Consider the following 14,304-nt stretch of genomic DNA (forward strand, 5'->3'; position numbering starts at 1 on the left):
TTTTTTTTTTTTTTTTTTTTTTTTTTTTTTTTTTTTTTTAAATAGTTGTAATTCAAAAAAAAGCCTATATCTATACTTTGTTGGCTTCATTTTCTCTAAATTGTAGGTCTCTATATGAGTTAGTTTAACGAAATTCGAGTAGGCGTGGAAACAATTTTTTGCACTTTCACCCTTCACCCTTCCTAGAGTGCAAAGTTTCGTAGTGATATCATAATTTTTATTCTAGTTGTCGCTTCAACAAACATACATACAGGATTGGACCCACAGCTCACCACATCTGGCTCCTGACAAGGTGCTCAAACAAGAATTAAAATATTGTTTTGGGCTCAATTAAATAAAAACACTGAAATATAAAATAGATTTTCATAACGAAAAACAAACTGACACACCTTTCATACCATTTATATGATATATGGCCAAGTTAACAGTACCATTAGACCTATAAGTGAAGTCACCACATTTGAGGTACATACTAAAGGTGAAGTTATTTGTAAATGCTTACTCCAAATGGCATCACTTTGTTGGTTACGAGCGAGAAATACTTTTCCTTATAGAAATATACCGATAAATCAAGTGTGTATTTTTGTCGAAATGCAAACCATAATTTGACCAAATTTTATTGAAACAATCGATCTAAATTTTCTTTTTATTCATTATATGTAGGAATATATCATCATTTTTATTTTGCTGTAATATAATTTTATCGCATAGTTAGATTTTTAATTTAGCCATACATAACAGAGAATTCACACCTGAACTAAGTGACATTAACCTACTTTGCTCAACTTGTAATTACTTATAGTGAGTTCTTTCACTCTTAAACATAAAACTAGTAAACCATTCAATTTATGTTATTACTTTTCGTAGTCTAGTCTACAACACATATGTGTGCGTTGCATCGATCAATCATCAATTACTATATTTTTTTAGTGACTTTGCACAACTAAGCAATTTTGTGTTCAATTAATTGCGCCCACATGCGATCTCTATAAAAGCTTCAAACTTTGGTTTTCGTTTCTAATATTTCTTAGGAGTAGTAATTCACTTTGTGATAGTTCAGGAAAATAGCCGGTATTTACTGTACACATGAAGTGTATCTAACGCAACATAAGTTGTAAATTTATTCTTGTGATATACAAATATTTGCAACTTAATATGGCAAACGACCTTGAGTGAATATTTTCTTAAAATTTTAAATATTTTTGATAAGATTTACTATATGCGATACATTTATATTATGCTGACTACTGAATGTCAGAGTTGGATATTCCCTAAAGAAACTAGCTTTTTTAATCTAAAAGTGTAAGAAATTCGAATGTTTGTGAAGTTGTAAGAAAAAAATTCCATTGTGCACATACTTACATGATTCACAGAATTTGAAATAATTTATAAACTTTCCTCAAAATAGTTTCAGTGGGGGTAAAAATTCTTAGTGATTGTAAATAATGACAATAAACTTATACCGAAATTGTCATTTAAACATTAACAACTAAATACTGTGAAAAAAATATATTTGAGATGTCTTTTACATTTTGGTTTTATCCCTGTTTTTGACCAAATTTAAGACAGCAATTTCTAATTATTATCAATTAATTCAATTGCCTAACAGAAACAGGAGAATCGTTAACTTCCCCTGCACCGAAAATGTAATATCTTCTTCTACCTCCTGACGGTTTATAACGGGGTTTTCCATTAGAGCGCTACAAAAGTTTTTTAAATAAAAACAAAAAAGGTTTGGAATATCAATGAAATTGTTTATTCGTGTTAAAGTTCATTCGATGCCATTATGTATAAAACTCGACGCTTTTACATGAAACCCACGGGCACACTTGCAGAAGTCCAGACGCTGAACCCTATTTTCTACGGTTTTCAAACATAAATCGGCCAATATTTTCGCAATTTTACGTTCAATATTCGTATGAATTTGATTAATCGTCACTGGTTTGGTGGCTTAGACCATAGACTTGACGAAGAACCACAGGAAATAGTCCAGGGGCGTCAAATCGCACGACCGAGGCGCAGAATACGTGGTGTGTTCCAAAGTAAACCGGACCTAAAAAAAAACAGAAGAAATATTTTTTTCTGCAAAATCAGTTTATTTTATTCAAAACTAGCTGACCCCTCAACTTATTATGTGTTTTGAAATGAAAAGAAAGTTGAATTTATATTGTGTTGAAAATCATTTATTTGCGATTTCCCTACATATTTTTTTAATGTAATGCAGCTCGTTGACAACATTTTTGGTTTCTGTTCCGGTGCGTAAATGTACAGAGAAGATGAAAAACATAGCATTTCCAAATTTTTGCCACACATTATGCGACTATCCTTGTATCCTGTTGGTTGTCATCTCAAATGCGGTAGAACCCAATGAAATTCGGGCCCCTTGTATATGGTAGCGGTGGCACAATCAGTCGGGTTCCATTACACAGTTTCGGAGCATAAAGATTGCGAAACATAATAACGATAAATCGAACTTCGAGACGCAAATGATGCGGCGTCATGCCAAGCCTCTCCAAAGAATATCCTGGATAATTCACGGTTTCGTCTTCATTGTCAAGAGGATCGTTCGGTTTGTAGGAGCGCGAACCTCCCGGTACTTGACTTTGAATCTTCCAGTTTAAGTCATTAACAGCGGTATTATTGGCAGCTAAAATTGCGCTTGCACTCACGAACTCAATTTGTCCAATGTTCGAATAAACATTCGTGATGAGTTCACCTTTCGTTGAAGTGAATTGATAAAAGGCAAGTGGAATTGATATCAAACCACTGGAAGTATTAACTGGAATTTGCCTATTTCCAATTCTTATCGAATGCGATTTAAAGTGTCCTCGACAATGTCATTTTTTTCGTATCCCATAATTAACACCGATTTGAAGGTTGATGTGTCAAAATGATCATCGCGCAAAGTGTGCGAACTTCATTTGCATTCGAAGTAGCTATCGCATCGTCCGTCGTTTGATTCCAGTAATTGTAATTGGCGGTTTTCTTCTCAACAAGTTGCACACACCGTACCATTCACAATACGCAATGACTCAAATGAAGTTGAAGCGCGTACATTAATCAATAGCAACCGAAGGAAGAAAAAATCGTAAATTCGTTCGAAGGCGTTAGCTCAGAACACACCTTAATGTCAATCTACTGGTTAACCGTGCTTTCTGCGTAACTATTTCTAACACGATCTATTCCGTAATATCAAAGCATTTCCGAATAGAGCAATGCTCTCGCAAACGGACCACTGACCAAAGTTGAGAATTATTCTCTGGGTTGAAATATCCGTACACTCTTTGATCATTCTCCAAAATAACTGCGAAGAGCACAACAGTCGGAAAACGTGCATGAATTGCAAAAATAAATACCTTATAAAACGCTTCATTGCAGTACACGCATTGACCCATTTGATACTTTCTGATCTCATTTCGTTCAAGGCCAATAACCCTTGTCTACGGATTGGACAGCGATATTATCCATACCTCGTTTACCTGCTTGTTTATCAAGGCAGTGACTGACTCTATAGGGACTCAGCTATATTTATTATTATGTATTACGCTTTTCTATTAAATATTTAAAGTAGCAAGGAAGAATAAAAGCTGTCTCTTTTCTGTTGTCCAATATTTTGGTCGTCCCTGCTCAGTACAGTTAACCTGTTTTACAGTTAGCACTATCTTTGGCAAGACTCCAAGAGACTTTAGTGATTTCAAAGCCACTTGACTATCTATGTAATTGCATAAAAATATATTATACCCCGTTTCAGAAAACTAAGGTTTTCTTTAATTGTTATGATCTCCACTTGAAATACCCGGCAGTGGTTTGTTAGATGGAAGGCGACTTTGGTATCTAATTTTCCTACTTCTGACAATATTTTATTCATTGTCAAAATCCAGAGGAGTGGAGAAACGACGCCTCATTAAGGTGTACCTCTTTTGAAAGATCTTCAGGGAGGAAAGAATATGAGCAAAATTGCAGAGCGATATCTCAAAAATTAAATGATATGCTTTATAGGTTCTCCGACGTTTCCTTATCGTTATATATTTGTCGGCTAGTACCTTTCTCGGTCAACTACATTCGCTTGTATTTCTGATATTTTCATTCATAACATCCCATTTTTGTAGTCCGCTCCGTTCCATTTCATCTTGTATGTCCTGTATAAAATTTGGTTATCCGCACAAAAATAATATATTCAAACATAGTGGCATGTTTTGATAGAAATTTGCAGCATGCGTATTTATACCAACCGATGTAATCGATTGGCAATTGTTGACTGGGATTTTCTCAAATAAGTACGAAGTACACTCTGCATCTAAATATAATTTATTAGTAAATAGTATCAGGGAATACATATAGTATAACATTTTATATGTCACCTAGTTACAATAATATATATTCATAGCCTTGACAATTTCGCACTAAGTCACAATTTCAAATTTAGTATATTTGTACTTATTTCAACAACATAAAGGCGCACACTTTTTCCTTCAGTGCGAAAGACAGAAAAAATAAATTGTCGAAACAAAAAATATTGTTGACTTTTCAAAATTGAAGCCGATTAAAAATTTTATTTGTGAAAAAGAGAAAAGCTTTGCATTACACAAACAAACGTACAAAAGCAACTGCTAATACAAATAATTCAAGTGAGCCGAGAAAAAGAAGCGACAAAGGTAAGAGAAACGAACAATAAAACTAGAAAGAAGCAACCAAAAGGCGCATTGTGACAAAATGAATGATAATAACCAAATCTGCAGTAAAATTATGTGTTAGCAATAGCAACAATAACAACACACTAATATTAATAAAAAAGAATATTGACAACATAGAATACCACATAAAATTGAGGTTGTGGGTAAACGAATCTAACGTAAGCTTCTCTATCGCATTATTTCCAGATGAGTGGCCGTGACGACTTCTTCTCCAAAGAGTCTTCACTCATCAACCGCTCCAAACGGGAGCTGGCGGACGGACGTGAAAAGGATCCAATCTACAAATTGCGCTTGCAATGCTTCAGTCGTGGCGCAACCGGCATACTCGGATTAGCCAGGTAATTGGGGGGGACTTGGCGATGGAAAGAAGTATTGTAAGCAACAATATGTGTGCGCTTTTCGTGTTTTTTTTTTTGGTTTTGTGGAGGAGCATTATAAACGATGGACACTGAAGATGTGCTCATGGGTGTAGATGTGTAACTGCGCATTTTCACACAGATCTGCAACTAGAAGCCTCAAAGCAGATCATTGAAAGCGTAGCGAAAATGAAAAAATAAAGCATATCAAATGCAGTTTTACTGAAATTCCTTTGGTGGTGTGGTGGACGCAAGCTGCCCGCTATGCGGATGATGGCTGCTGATGAAACTGCAATTCAATGCAAATACAATGCAATAAAATGAAATATTCAACGTTTCGTTGAACGATACCAGGAGATTTTAATCCGACAGATGACACAGCCGCCCAGCAGCCATACAAGCGAACGGTGAGGGTCCACAACTGCCAACTGTCTGCCGTCTGGTCGATACCCTCGCCTTTACCCAACCACTTAACCGTTCCTACTGCACAACTGTCCAACTGTCGGACTGTTCAACCAGCTGTCCAATCATTCATCAGTCGTCATCATGCCATATAAACTATGCAAGAGTACTGCTATTCCTGCAACATGTAACTTAATGCATGTTGCTATGCCACAGAGTACTGCTGACTAGCTGACAGCTGGTTAGTCGTTTTTGTTTTTTGTTCTATGTTGCTGTTGCCATGGTTGTATTGGGCAAAGCATTTGGTTGGTTTTACTTTGAAAAAACTTTTTTTTTTTTATTTATTTTTTTGTCAAAAACCACCTATCGGTAGGTTCTACATGGGGTTTTGGCATTGCAGAGCATTAAAATAATGAAATTATGTAGAAAATGTACAAAAAATGCAGGGAAGTGGTATGTAGATGGTGGCTCTTAAAGGGAATAATCCTAATGAATGCTGTTCGTGAGTGTAGACTGGATGCGTTTCTTTTTTGGCCGATGGCACAGGAAAAGCTTGCAGGAATCCATGTAAAGCAAATGCAATTAGTGAGCAAATAGAATAGTACATATGCCTATAGGTATGTCTCTATCTTTAAATGGTTGATACGCTGAGGTTAAAGTTAGTTTCTTAGCAATATTTTTTTTTTTTGCGTTTGTCCGCAAACAAATGAAACTGAGTCGATTTAAAAAAAAATTTATTCAACCAATCGTTGCAATTCTCTAAAAACTTTCAAAATAGGCTCTTTCTGCCAGCGCGATTTCCAAGCATTGAAGGCGTCACAGAAGGCATTCTCCGGAATAGCCTTGAGGTGCATGCCGCTTGGATCCTTCGCTTTTTCAGGAATGAAACAAAAAAATTCCGTGGCGGCTACACCTGGGCGGCTGCGGACTCGTTAGGATACCAGCCTTGGTTATATTGCTGTTCACAAGAAAGGTGGTGTGAGCCAGGGCGTTGTCGTGGTGCAACTTTCAATCGGTTGCGATGTCTTGTCGGATCCGATTAATCTTCGTTTGAGTATCTTGAAGACTTCCACGAATAATTTGGCATTGACGGTTTGTCCGGGAGGAACAAATTCATGGTGGACGATGGCTTTGATGTTAACAAAGGCAATGGGCATCGTTTTCACTTTGGGTTTGCTCATTCATCAGCGACCTCTTCCAACCCATCCAAAAAGACCTGTTGCCACTGAAACGCACCGCATCTTGCTAAAGCAACATCTGGGTAAGCCTGCTTGATCATATCAAACGCAGATTTACCGAGTTTCACATAGAATTTAATCATAAAACTATACAGTCAAGTCGCTGCGAAAGAAAAACAGTCCCATTACTTTCCGGACAATCCCTGTATTCTCTTTATTTTAAAAAAAAACTTCTTTCGATATGAATCCACATTTGTTTTTACAAGCACTTCGCCATTGGATAAATGTGTCCAAACAACGACTTTAAGTAATAATTGGAGACAAAACACAGGAGATTGGTGCAACCATTATTTCTAAAATGATTTACGTTATGATGAGTTGAGCCACAGTAACGAAACGGCAGATAAGTATGTTCGTCTTCTGATTAATGATGATTGTAAGTAATTATCTGTAAAACATATCTTCGTAAATGAATCAAGATACATAGTTTCATGGAAAATTCTCGCGATCCAATTAAGGGATCATCTCAGTGTGAAATTTTTGAAAAGAAAAAAAAAAAAATTTTGTTGTATTATCGGATACTGCACATTGTAGTATATATTCTCTCAAATTTTGAAATCTATATTGAAATTATTTCGGTCCTTACAGTGTTTCTTGTAGAAACAGAACAACTAGTAACAAAATAGTGTTTTTCAAAATGGTTTCCAAGCTCAAAAGAAAGGTTGGGAAGACAGCTAGTTCCAATTTGGGGAGATCATTTTTAACGTCATTCTCTATTGCGCTTGATTGTTTTTTCGAAATCTTCCTACTTTTTCTACGGAAAACTTCCGAAAAAAGTGCCAAATTCTATACTTTTTGTTCAAACCGTCGCCACTTTTTCAAATAAAAGAAAAGGGCACGATAGTGACTTTCCTACAGTTTAATAATCTTTTTGAAGATTTGGTTTCAGATCAATTTATTTAACCAGTGATTTTCCTGAGACGATCCCTAAAGCCGACGACATATACTTATGTACATATAAAAATTTATTTATTGAATGCTTTGAGTACAACAACAAACAACGCATTCAATAATATTAAGAATATATCGATCTAATGATTAATGTTTTGGTAATTTTTCAGAACCTTCCGAAATATGGATGACGATGGCAGCAAGGCGCTGAATTTCGAAGAGTTCAGTAAGGGAATCAAAGAAACTGGTTTAGAATGTACGGATAGTGAAATAAGGGATATGTTTGACAAGTGAGTAAAGCAATTTTAGCAAATGTGAAGTGGCTCGTGAACGAATATTTTAGCATAAAAATGCTGTAGAGGCTCATTGTTTGCACTGCAAATCGAAAAGCAAAGAATTAATTTCAGGCTATACCACATCAATATGCACAAAATACTAATACACTTACCATATATGTATGTGCATATAGACAGCTATGAGGAGAAGAACGTTATGCAAAAAAATATCCCTAAAAATGTTTTTTTGTTTTTTATACAAAATCAAGAAATAACAAAACCAAATAAGCTATTTTACTGACAACTTTTGTAGTTTACATCCCGGATAAGGCCCTTAAAATTCAGTTTGTAATATAAAAGAGTTGTAGTTTAAAACTCAACTTAAGCCCTTTTGCCTTTTTGATTTCTTTTATTTCTTTTTATGTATGTACAGTAGAGACCAAAATAGCAGCAAATGAGTGGGCCTCAATTTGTAAGTATAAAACATTGACGGAAACAAAAAATTCCATTAGAGGGTTTTTCTGTAGTAGCTGTGGTTATCAAATTAACATAGTCATAACCGCACTACAAACGTCGACTTCATTCAATCGTAAAATCAAAATTGTAAACTTTATATAATTTACATATAACTTTTTCATTTATAGTTTAACTTCTATATTGTTAATATCTGTGATAAGCGTTTGGGGCCTCAAAAAATCATTTTCCCAGATTACATAAAAATATTAAATTATATGGTATAATACTACGGTAAAAAATTAAGGTGAATTTGTTCATAATGTGCAAATTCTAAATTTATACTTTCAAATCAATTTCATTACCTTCCGATAAAAACCACTTTTTCCAACATAATTTTTAGTCCTCAAAACAGTCGAAATGGTTTTATTCCAATATAGCCTTCAATAGCTTCTTCTCTTCAGTTTTTATCTCCTCCATCGTGTCACAACATCTCCCCTCCCTTAACCTTTTGAGTTGATTCAATAGATAGAGATCGCACGAAGCCAAATCAGACGAATAAACTGAAACGAAGAATACTTTTTGCTGACAGTTTGGCTCGGCGGAATTCGTACTGCACCATGCAGTTTTTACCACCTCATCTTACTTTCTGATCACAGACAATGGCACGCGATAAACGTTGCGAATACTGGAAAATTCTTACGGTGATTAGTTTTATCAAAACCTCAGGATATAGTGCTTGAAAATCGTCAGGCATGTGTTAAAGAAATGGCTCGACATCTCTCGGGAGTATGTTCAAATAATTTTGGTTTATATTTTGGGTATGAAACGCGTTAATGCTCGATCATCGCGCTAAAGATGCTTTTTTTTTCAAAAAGTGACCGAATTTAAAACCAGAAACGCAATGAGTACCATCAATCAACCACCTTATTTACCAGATTTGTAGCCACGTGATTTTTTCTTGTTCCCCAAACTCAAAATGCCGCTCCGGGTGGAACCCGATTTAAGTCGATCGTAGAGACAAAATGTGCATATGAAAAGTGTTTCGTAGATTGTAAAAATCGTTGAAAGCAATAAAATAAATACGGATGAATAATTAAATATTTTGCGTTTTATTTACAATTTCCTTCATACTTTTCTACTTTTTGGTTACAATGGGTATATAATACTATCAGCAATAGACTAGTCAAAAAAAGACAGTGAAGTAGCAGCCATGTTTGAATATTTGTCTGTTTTATGTTTTCACCACAATTACAAAATGTGAATACCATTGAAACTTTAGAAAAACTGTTAATCCAAATCGTGAAAATTGTTCAACTTTTTATATTTTATTGAAAACGTTGCATAATGTCTGAATATTCATTCCAAAAATATCAGCAAAATATTAGCGTAAATTTTTGTACAGGGTGGGCCAAAAGAAACCAAGGGGTGTAACTTAAAAGTGCCATTGTGTCTCGGGAAGTAGCTCCGTCCTCCTGAAACCACTTACCAGGTCTGTTTTAAAGAGCAGGACGTAAAAAATTTTCTATCATAAACCGATACCGCTCTGCATTTACCGTTACAGCACTTACATCTTCATTCTCGAAGAAGTAAGGCTCAATGACATTTTCAGATGTGATCCCACACCATACTGTACACCTGATGGGGTGTAATTGACGTTGATGAATGGCTCTTGGATTGTGAGAACCCCAGAACCTACAGTTCTGCTTATTAACAAAGCCATTCAAATGAAAATGAGCTTCATCACTCATAATCACGATATGCTCTTCGCGTTAAAATAATTGATCTATGGTTTAAATAATAAAATTCTATTGTTCTGGTTCTCTGTTCAGTTGTGTACCTCTCCATTATAAATTCTTCAAGTGTTGTCTATATAATCTGAAAGAAAAAATAAAAAAAAATTAATAAACGAAAAAGTTATTAAACTGTTACACCCCTTGGTTTCTTTTGGCAGTCACTTCCTGGACACCCTCTAAAATATATTCTGTCCGACTTCGGTTTGGACTATTACTCCACACAATTTTGAATCATTATTACATCACCGTTACTCAAAGTAATCTATGAAGTAGGTCTTTTCCGATTTGAAGATGGTTTATACCAAGCAATGTCATTAGAAAGAACTAGCAAAAGGCTTTCTGTTTTGTTTGACAGATATTATTGCGTAATATTCGACCGAATAGACCACGTTTAGCACGCAGTGAAGAAAATATGGCAACCGTTGCTGAGAGTGTACAAGAAGACCGCGGAGAGTCAATTGGCGCCGTCGGACGGTGGAATTATCGGTTCGTTTTTCCCTTATCGCGCCATTAAAACCAGCTATTTGATGCCAGAATTTGAACCTTGTGATCTCGGCAACATTTGTATTCAACAAGACGGCACCACTTTCCACACAACGAATCAATCACTGGATTTATTGAAATAACAGTTCAGTGAGCAGATAATTTCACGTTTTGGGACGCTCGATTGGCCACGAAGATCGTGCAAATTCGTAACTTGCAAATGGATCACCCTCTGCTACAAGAATTGCATTTATGAAGGGTATTATAGCCTCAGTGCAGCAGTGCAGTTAACATTTTGTTTTTGTTCACAAAAATAAGCAATTCTTTACTATAGCATGTAATTTCGTTAGCTTTTCCATACTGCATACGTTAACTGCTGTATGTGGCCGTCACTGTTCCACTTTATATACATATGTATGAATGTGTTATGCAATTTTGGACAGCTATTTTATTTCTTCGTTATTCTATAATGGTAGAAATTGATTATGGATTTTAGGAATTTCCATCCGTTATGTTGCAAAATGTATTTGTACTTGCTATGTATAATGTGCATTTATGTAGTACTTAATAATAAGTGTACTAAGGTGTACTCTTATAGATATTTGTATAAGTCTACGTACATCTCGTTTGGAGCATAGCAAAAGTAGTTGCTCTTACGATGTAACAACAAAAGCCAAGTTACAAGTAACTACATTTGTATGAATATATGAATATGCGCGCTTAATATAGGGTTGCAGTAGTTTAACAGATTAATTGTGTCCTAAAAGTGAAGAGTATTTTTTTCAATTTCAACCGCAGCTCTTTATTCGTTAGTAGAAATTATATGATATTTAATTACAACTTCATTCTTCGTATGAAGTATGAAGAGGCTTGAGTAAGACTGCAATTATGTGAAATAAATATCTCCAACCTGCGATTACTAAATTATGGAAATCAGCAGAAGAAGCATTCACTATTTCAAGGTAAATTGAATAAATGTGTGAAAAGCTGATGAATGGTGCAAATTCTAGCATTTTTATGGAAGAAACCACTAGATTTACAGTTTTTGTCCTTGAAAACTCTAGGAAGTCACCAAGCTCTTTCTTTTACAATTTAAACTGCTACTAAATCATACTTCTTTGCACATGAAGATAACTTGGGTTTTTTATTTAATATTTTGCATTAAACCATTGAATTCACAACTTTGAAAAAGTGATACTCTGATATAAAATTTCCTGCTTTAGAGAAATGATCATTACATACATATAAGTGATTTATAATTATTTATACGTTCTATGTTGCTCATACGACACGGTGTACTGCATGAATACATTACATTTGATTGATAACTGCAGAACTAAATGCATATTTCATTTAAAAGAAATTTGTATGAACAAAAAATTAACCACGTCTGCTTTGTAGAGTGAAAAAATGTTTTTTAAATATAATTTTTTGAAAGTTGTAGAATTATTTATTTTGAAAACCAAAAATTCATCAAAACTTCTGAAAATAGAGGTTTTCATTGTACCTTTTCTTAGTGCAAAAACTGAAACTTCAGAATGAATTTGCGAAATCAAATTAACTTGGAAAATAACAAACACCTTAATGTAGATGTGCACACTTATGTATGGTATGTATGTCTGTATGTGCCGCTCACATGTAGAAGCTATGAAGAGAAAATTCACCAACAACACGCCAAATTTTAATTGCTAAAATATTATTTTTTAATTTCGTTAACGACTCTCTTTCATTTTATTACAAATTTGCAGATTTGATGAAGATAACAACGGCTCGATTAATATGACGGAGTTTTTGCTGAAATTGCGGGTAAGCTTAAAAAAAAAAAATTATATAATGTACATTTTAAATTTTCTGTAAATATGTACTATACATATGTAAATATATATTAAATATTGCATCAATTTTCCTAATTTTACTCACACCCCACCTCATTATGCGCAGCCACCAATGCCGCAGTCGCGTTTGGATATCATCGACAAGGCATTTAAGAAAATCGACCGCACCGGTGACGATCAAATCACCATTGATGATTTGAAGAACGTCTACTCCGTGAAGGATCATCCCAAATATTTGAGCGGTGAAATGACCGAGAATGAAATACTCACACAATTCCTCAACAACTTCGAGGGGGGACGTGGCAACTGTGATGGTAAAGTGTCGAAGGAGGAATTTATTAATTATTATGCAACAATAAGCGCTTCAATTGATAATGATGCCTACTTCGATTTGGTGATGCGACGCGCTTATAAACTGTAAATACAATCCCATGTAGGAGTAACACAAAAGCGCTGCCATAACAATAAATGCAATGCTTGTTGCAAGCACAACAAAAACAAAAGCGTAACAACTAACAACAGCTGGCATTTTTTAAGCTTATAACAACAACAACCATTAAATAAATAAAAAAAGAAATAACTAAATGGAAATACCAACCATGTGTTGAGTCCTGACCGTGTGTGCGTGCAATCTTTTAATACCGATAAAAAAATTTAGCTAGGAAACCGCTATAATGCCACAAAAAATCCTTATTTACATTTAATATGAATGCATCATTGTATTTCCTATTGTATTTATCTTTTGTTATGAATTGTTACAACATATTAACGTACAATTTTCCAGGCACAAATGCATTTTCTGGCAATTTATATTAAAATAAAAAAATTATGTATTGAAAATTATGTAAACAATCCTGTTATGTTTTGGTATTAATTTGGTTTTTGTGAAAATATGTGTACATATCCAGTGTGTACGTCCAAATTTCTAAAGCATTTATTATTATTTCTTTCAGAGAAGTAAAACTTTTATTTAAAATAAGGAAAATAAAATTAGGAAAATAAGTGAAGAGCTAAACTTTGACTTTATTAGTTCGTCAATTCTATTTATATCCAGCTCAGACGCCAACAGCATCTTCATTTTATTGAACATTCATCAAACATCCCAAAGATAATGCGTCGAATATTATATGCTGTTGTTCAACACAAACTCATTCATTTTGTTGCTATAAGGTACCAACGCTAAGTCTGCGATTAACTGTTTAATGTTTTATGAATTATTCAAAAATAGGCAGTGCTAATGTTCAAGGAAGGGTGAGTAATATGATAGGGGAGTCATTTTGCCTTACTAAAATTGAGTACACTGTTACAGGGTGCATTCCAAAGTAATAAGGTACTCTTGAATCTAGCGCCCCCTGGTGGCGGCATCTACATGTCGAGTGCGTTAGAATATGCTATCTTTGTCGATCATCCAGTGAATTTATGACATTTCATTGATTGGAAGTGAAGTTATTGCGTTTTAAGTGTCAGTATCTTTGTGTTATCGGCGCGAAAATGGGCTTCGAACAAAGAGCCAACATTAAATTTTATTTTAGAATTGGTAAAACTTTTATCGAAACATTTCAATTGATTAAACAAATTTATGACGATGATGGCCTATCCAGTAGCAGAGCACGAGTGGTTTCAATGTTTTTAAAGTGGTCGTGAGGACATAAATGACGATCAACATGCCCATCGAAATTCAAACAAAACTGCGCGTGAATTCATCAAAAATCAGTCGAAATCATCACTGAAATTCAGGGAAATGGAATTGAATATCTACAAAACATCGATTTATGGCATTTTGACCGAACATTTGGGCTTACGAAAGGTGTGAACACGGTTTGTTTCGCACAAATTGACTGACGACGAGAAATTGCTCAAAATCCAACATTTGAAGGACGA

The 14,304-nt window shown here is 34.7% G+C and overlaps 1 protein-coding gene across 2 annotated transcripts in view; it reads left to right on the top strand.

Annotated features, from left to right (window-relative positions):
• The window catches only part of LOC108965977 (calcyphosin-like protein), an 18,877-nt gene extending 5,881 nt beyond the window's left edge, over positions 1-12,996 (top strand). The window contains exons 1-5 of one of the 2 annotated variants that reach the window (XM_018928667.1): positions 4,458-4,655; positions 4,881-5,032; positions 7,752-7,871; positions 12,337-12,394; positions 12,530-12,996. In XM_018928667.1, the coding sequence (XP_018784212.1) occupies positions 4,881-5,032; positions 7,752-7,871; positions 12,337-12,394; positions 12,530-12,844 (645 nt within the window). In that variant the 5' untranslated portion in view covers positions 4,458-4,655 and the 3' untranslated portion in view covers positions 12,845-12,996. Of the gene's footprint in view, positions 1-4,457; positions 4,656-4,880; positions 5,033-7,751; positions 7,872-12,336; positions 12,395-12,529 lie in introns of those variants that run through there. The other variant, XM_018928668.1, reaches the window with a different exon arrangement.
• Positions 12,997-14,304: the final 1,308 nt, after the last annotated feature.

Source organism: Bactrocera latifrons, unplaced genomic scaffold (assembly GCF_001853355.1).
Source record: "Bactrocera latifrons isolate USDA-ARS-PBARC rearing strain unplaced genomic scaffold, ASM185335v1 scaffold_152, whole genome shotgun sequence".
In the NCBI taxonomy this organism is placed as follows: domain Eukaryota; kingdom Metazoa; phylum Arthropoda; class Insecta; order Diptera; family Tephritidae; genus Bactrocera; species Bactrocera latifrons.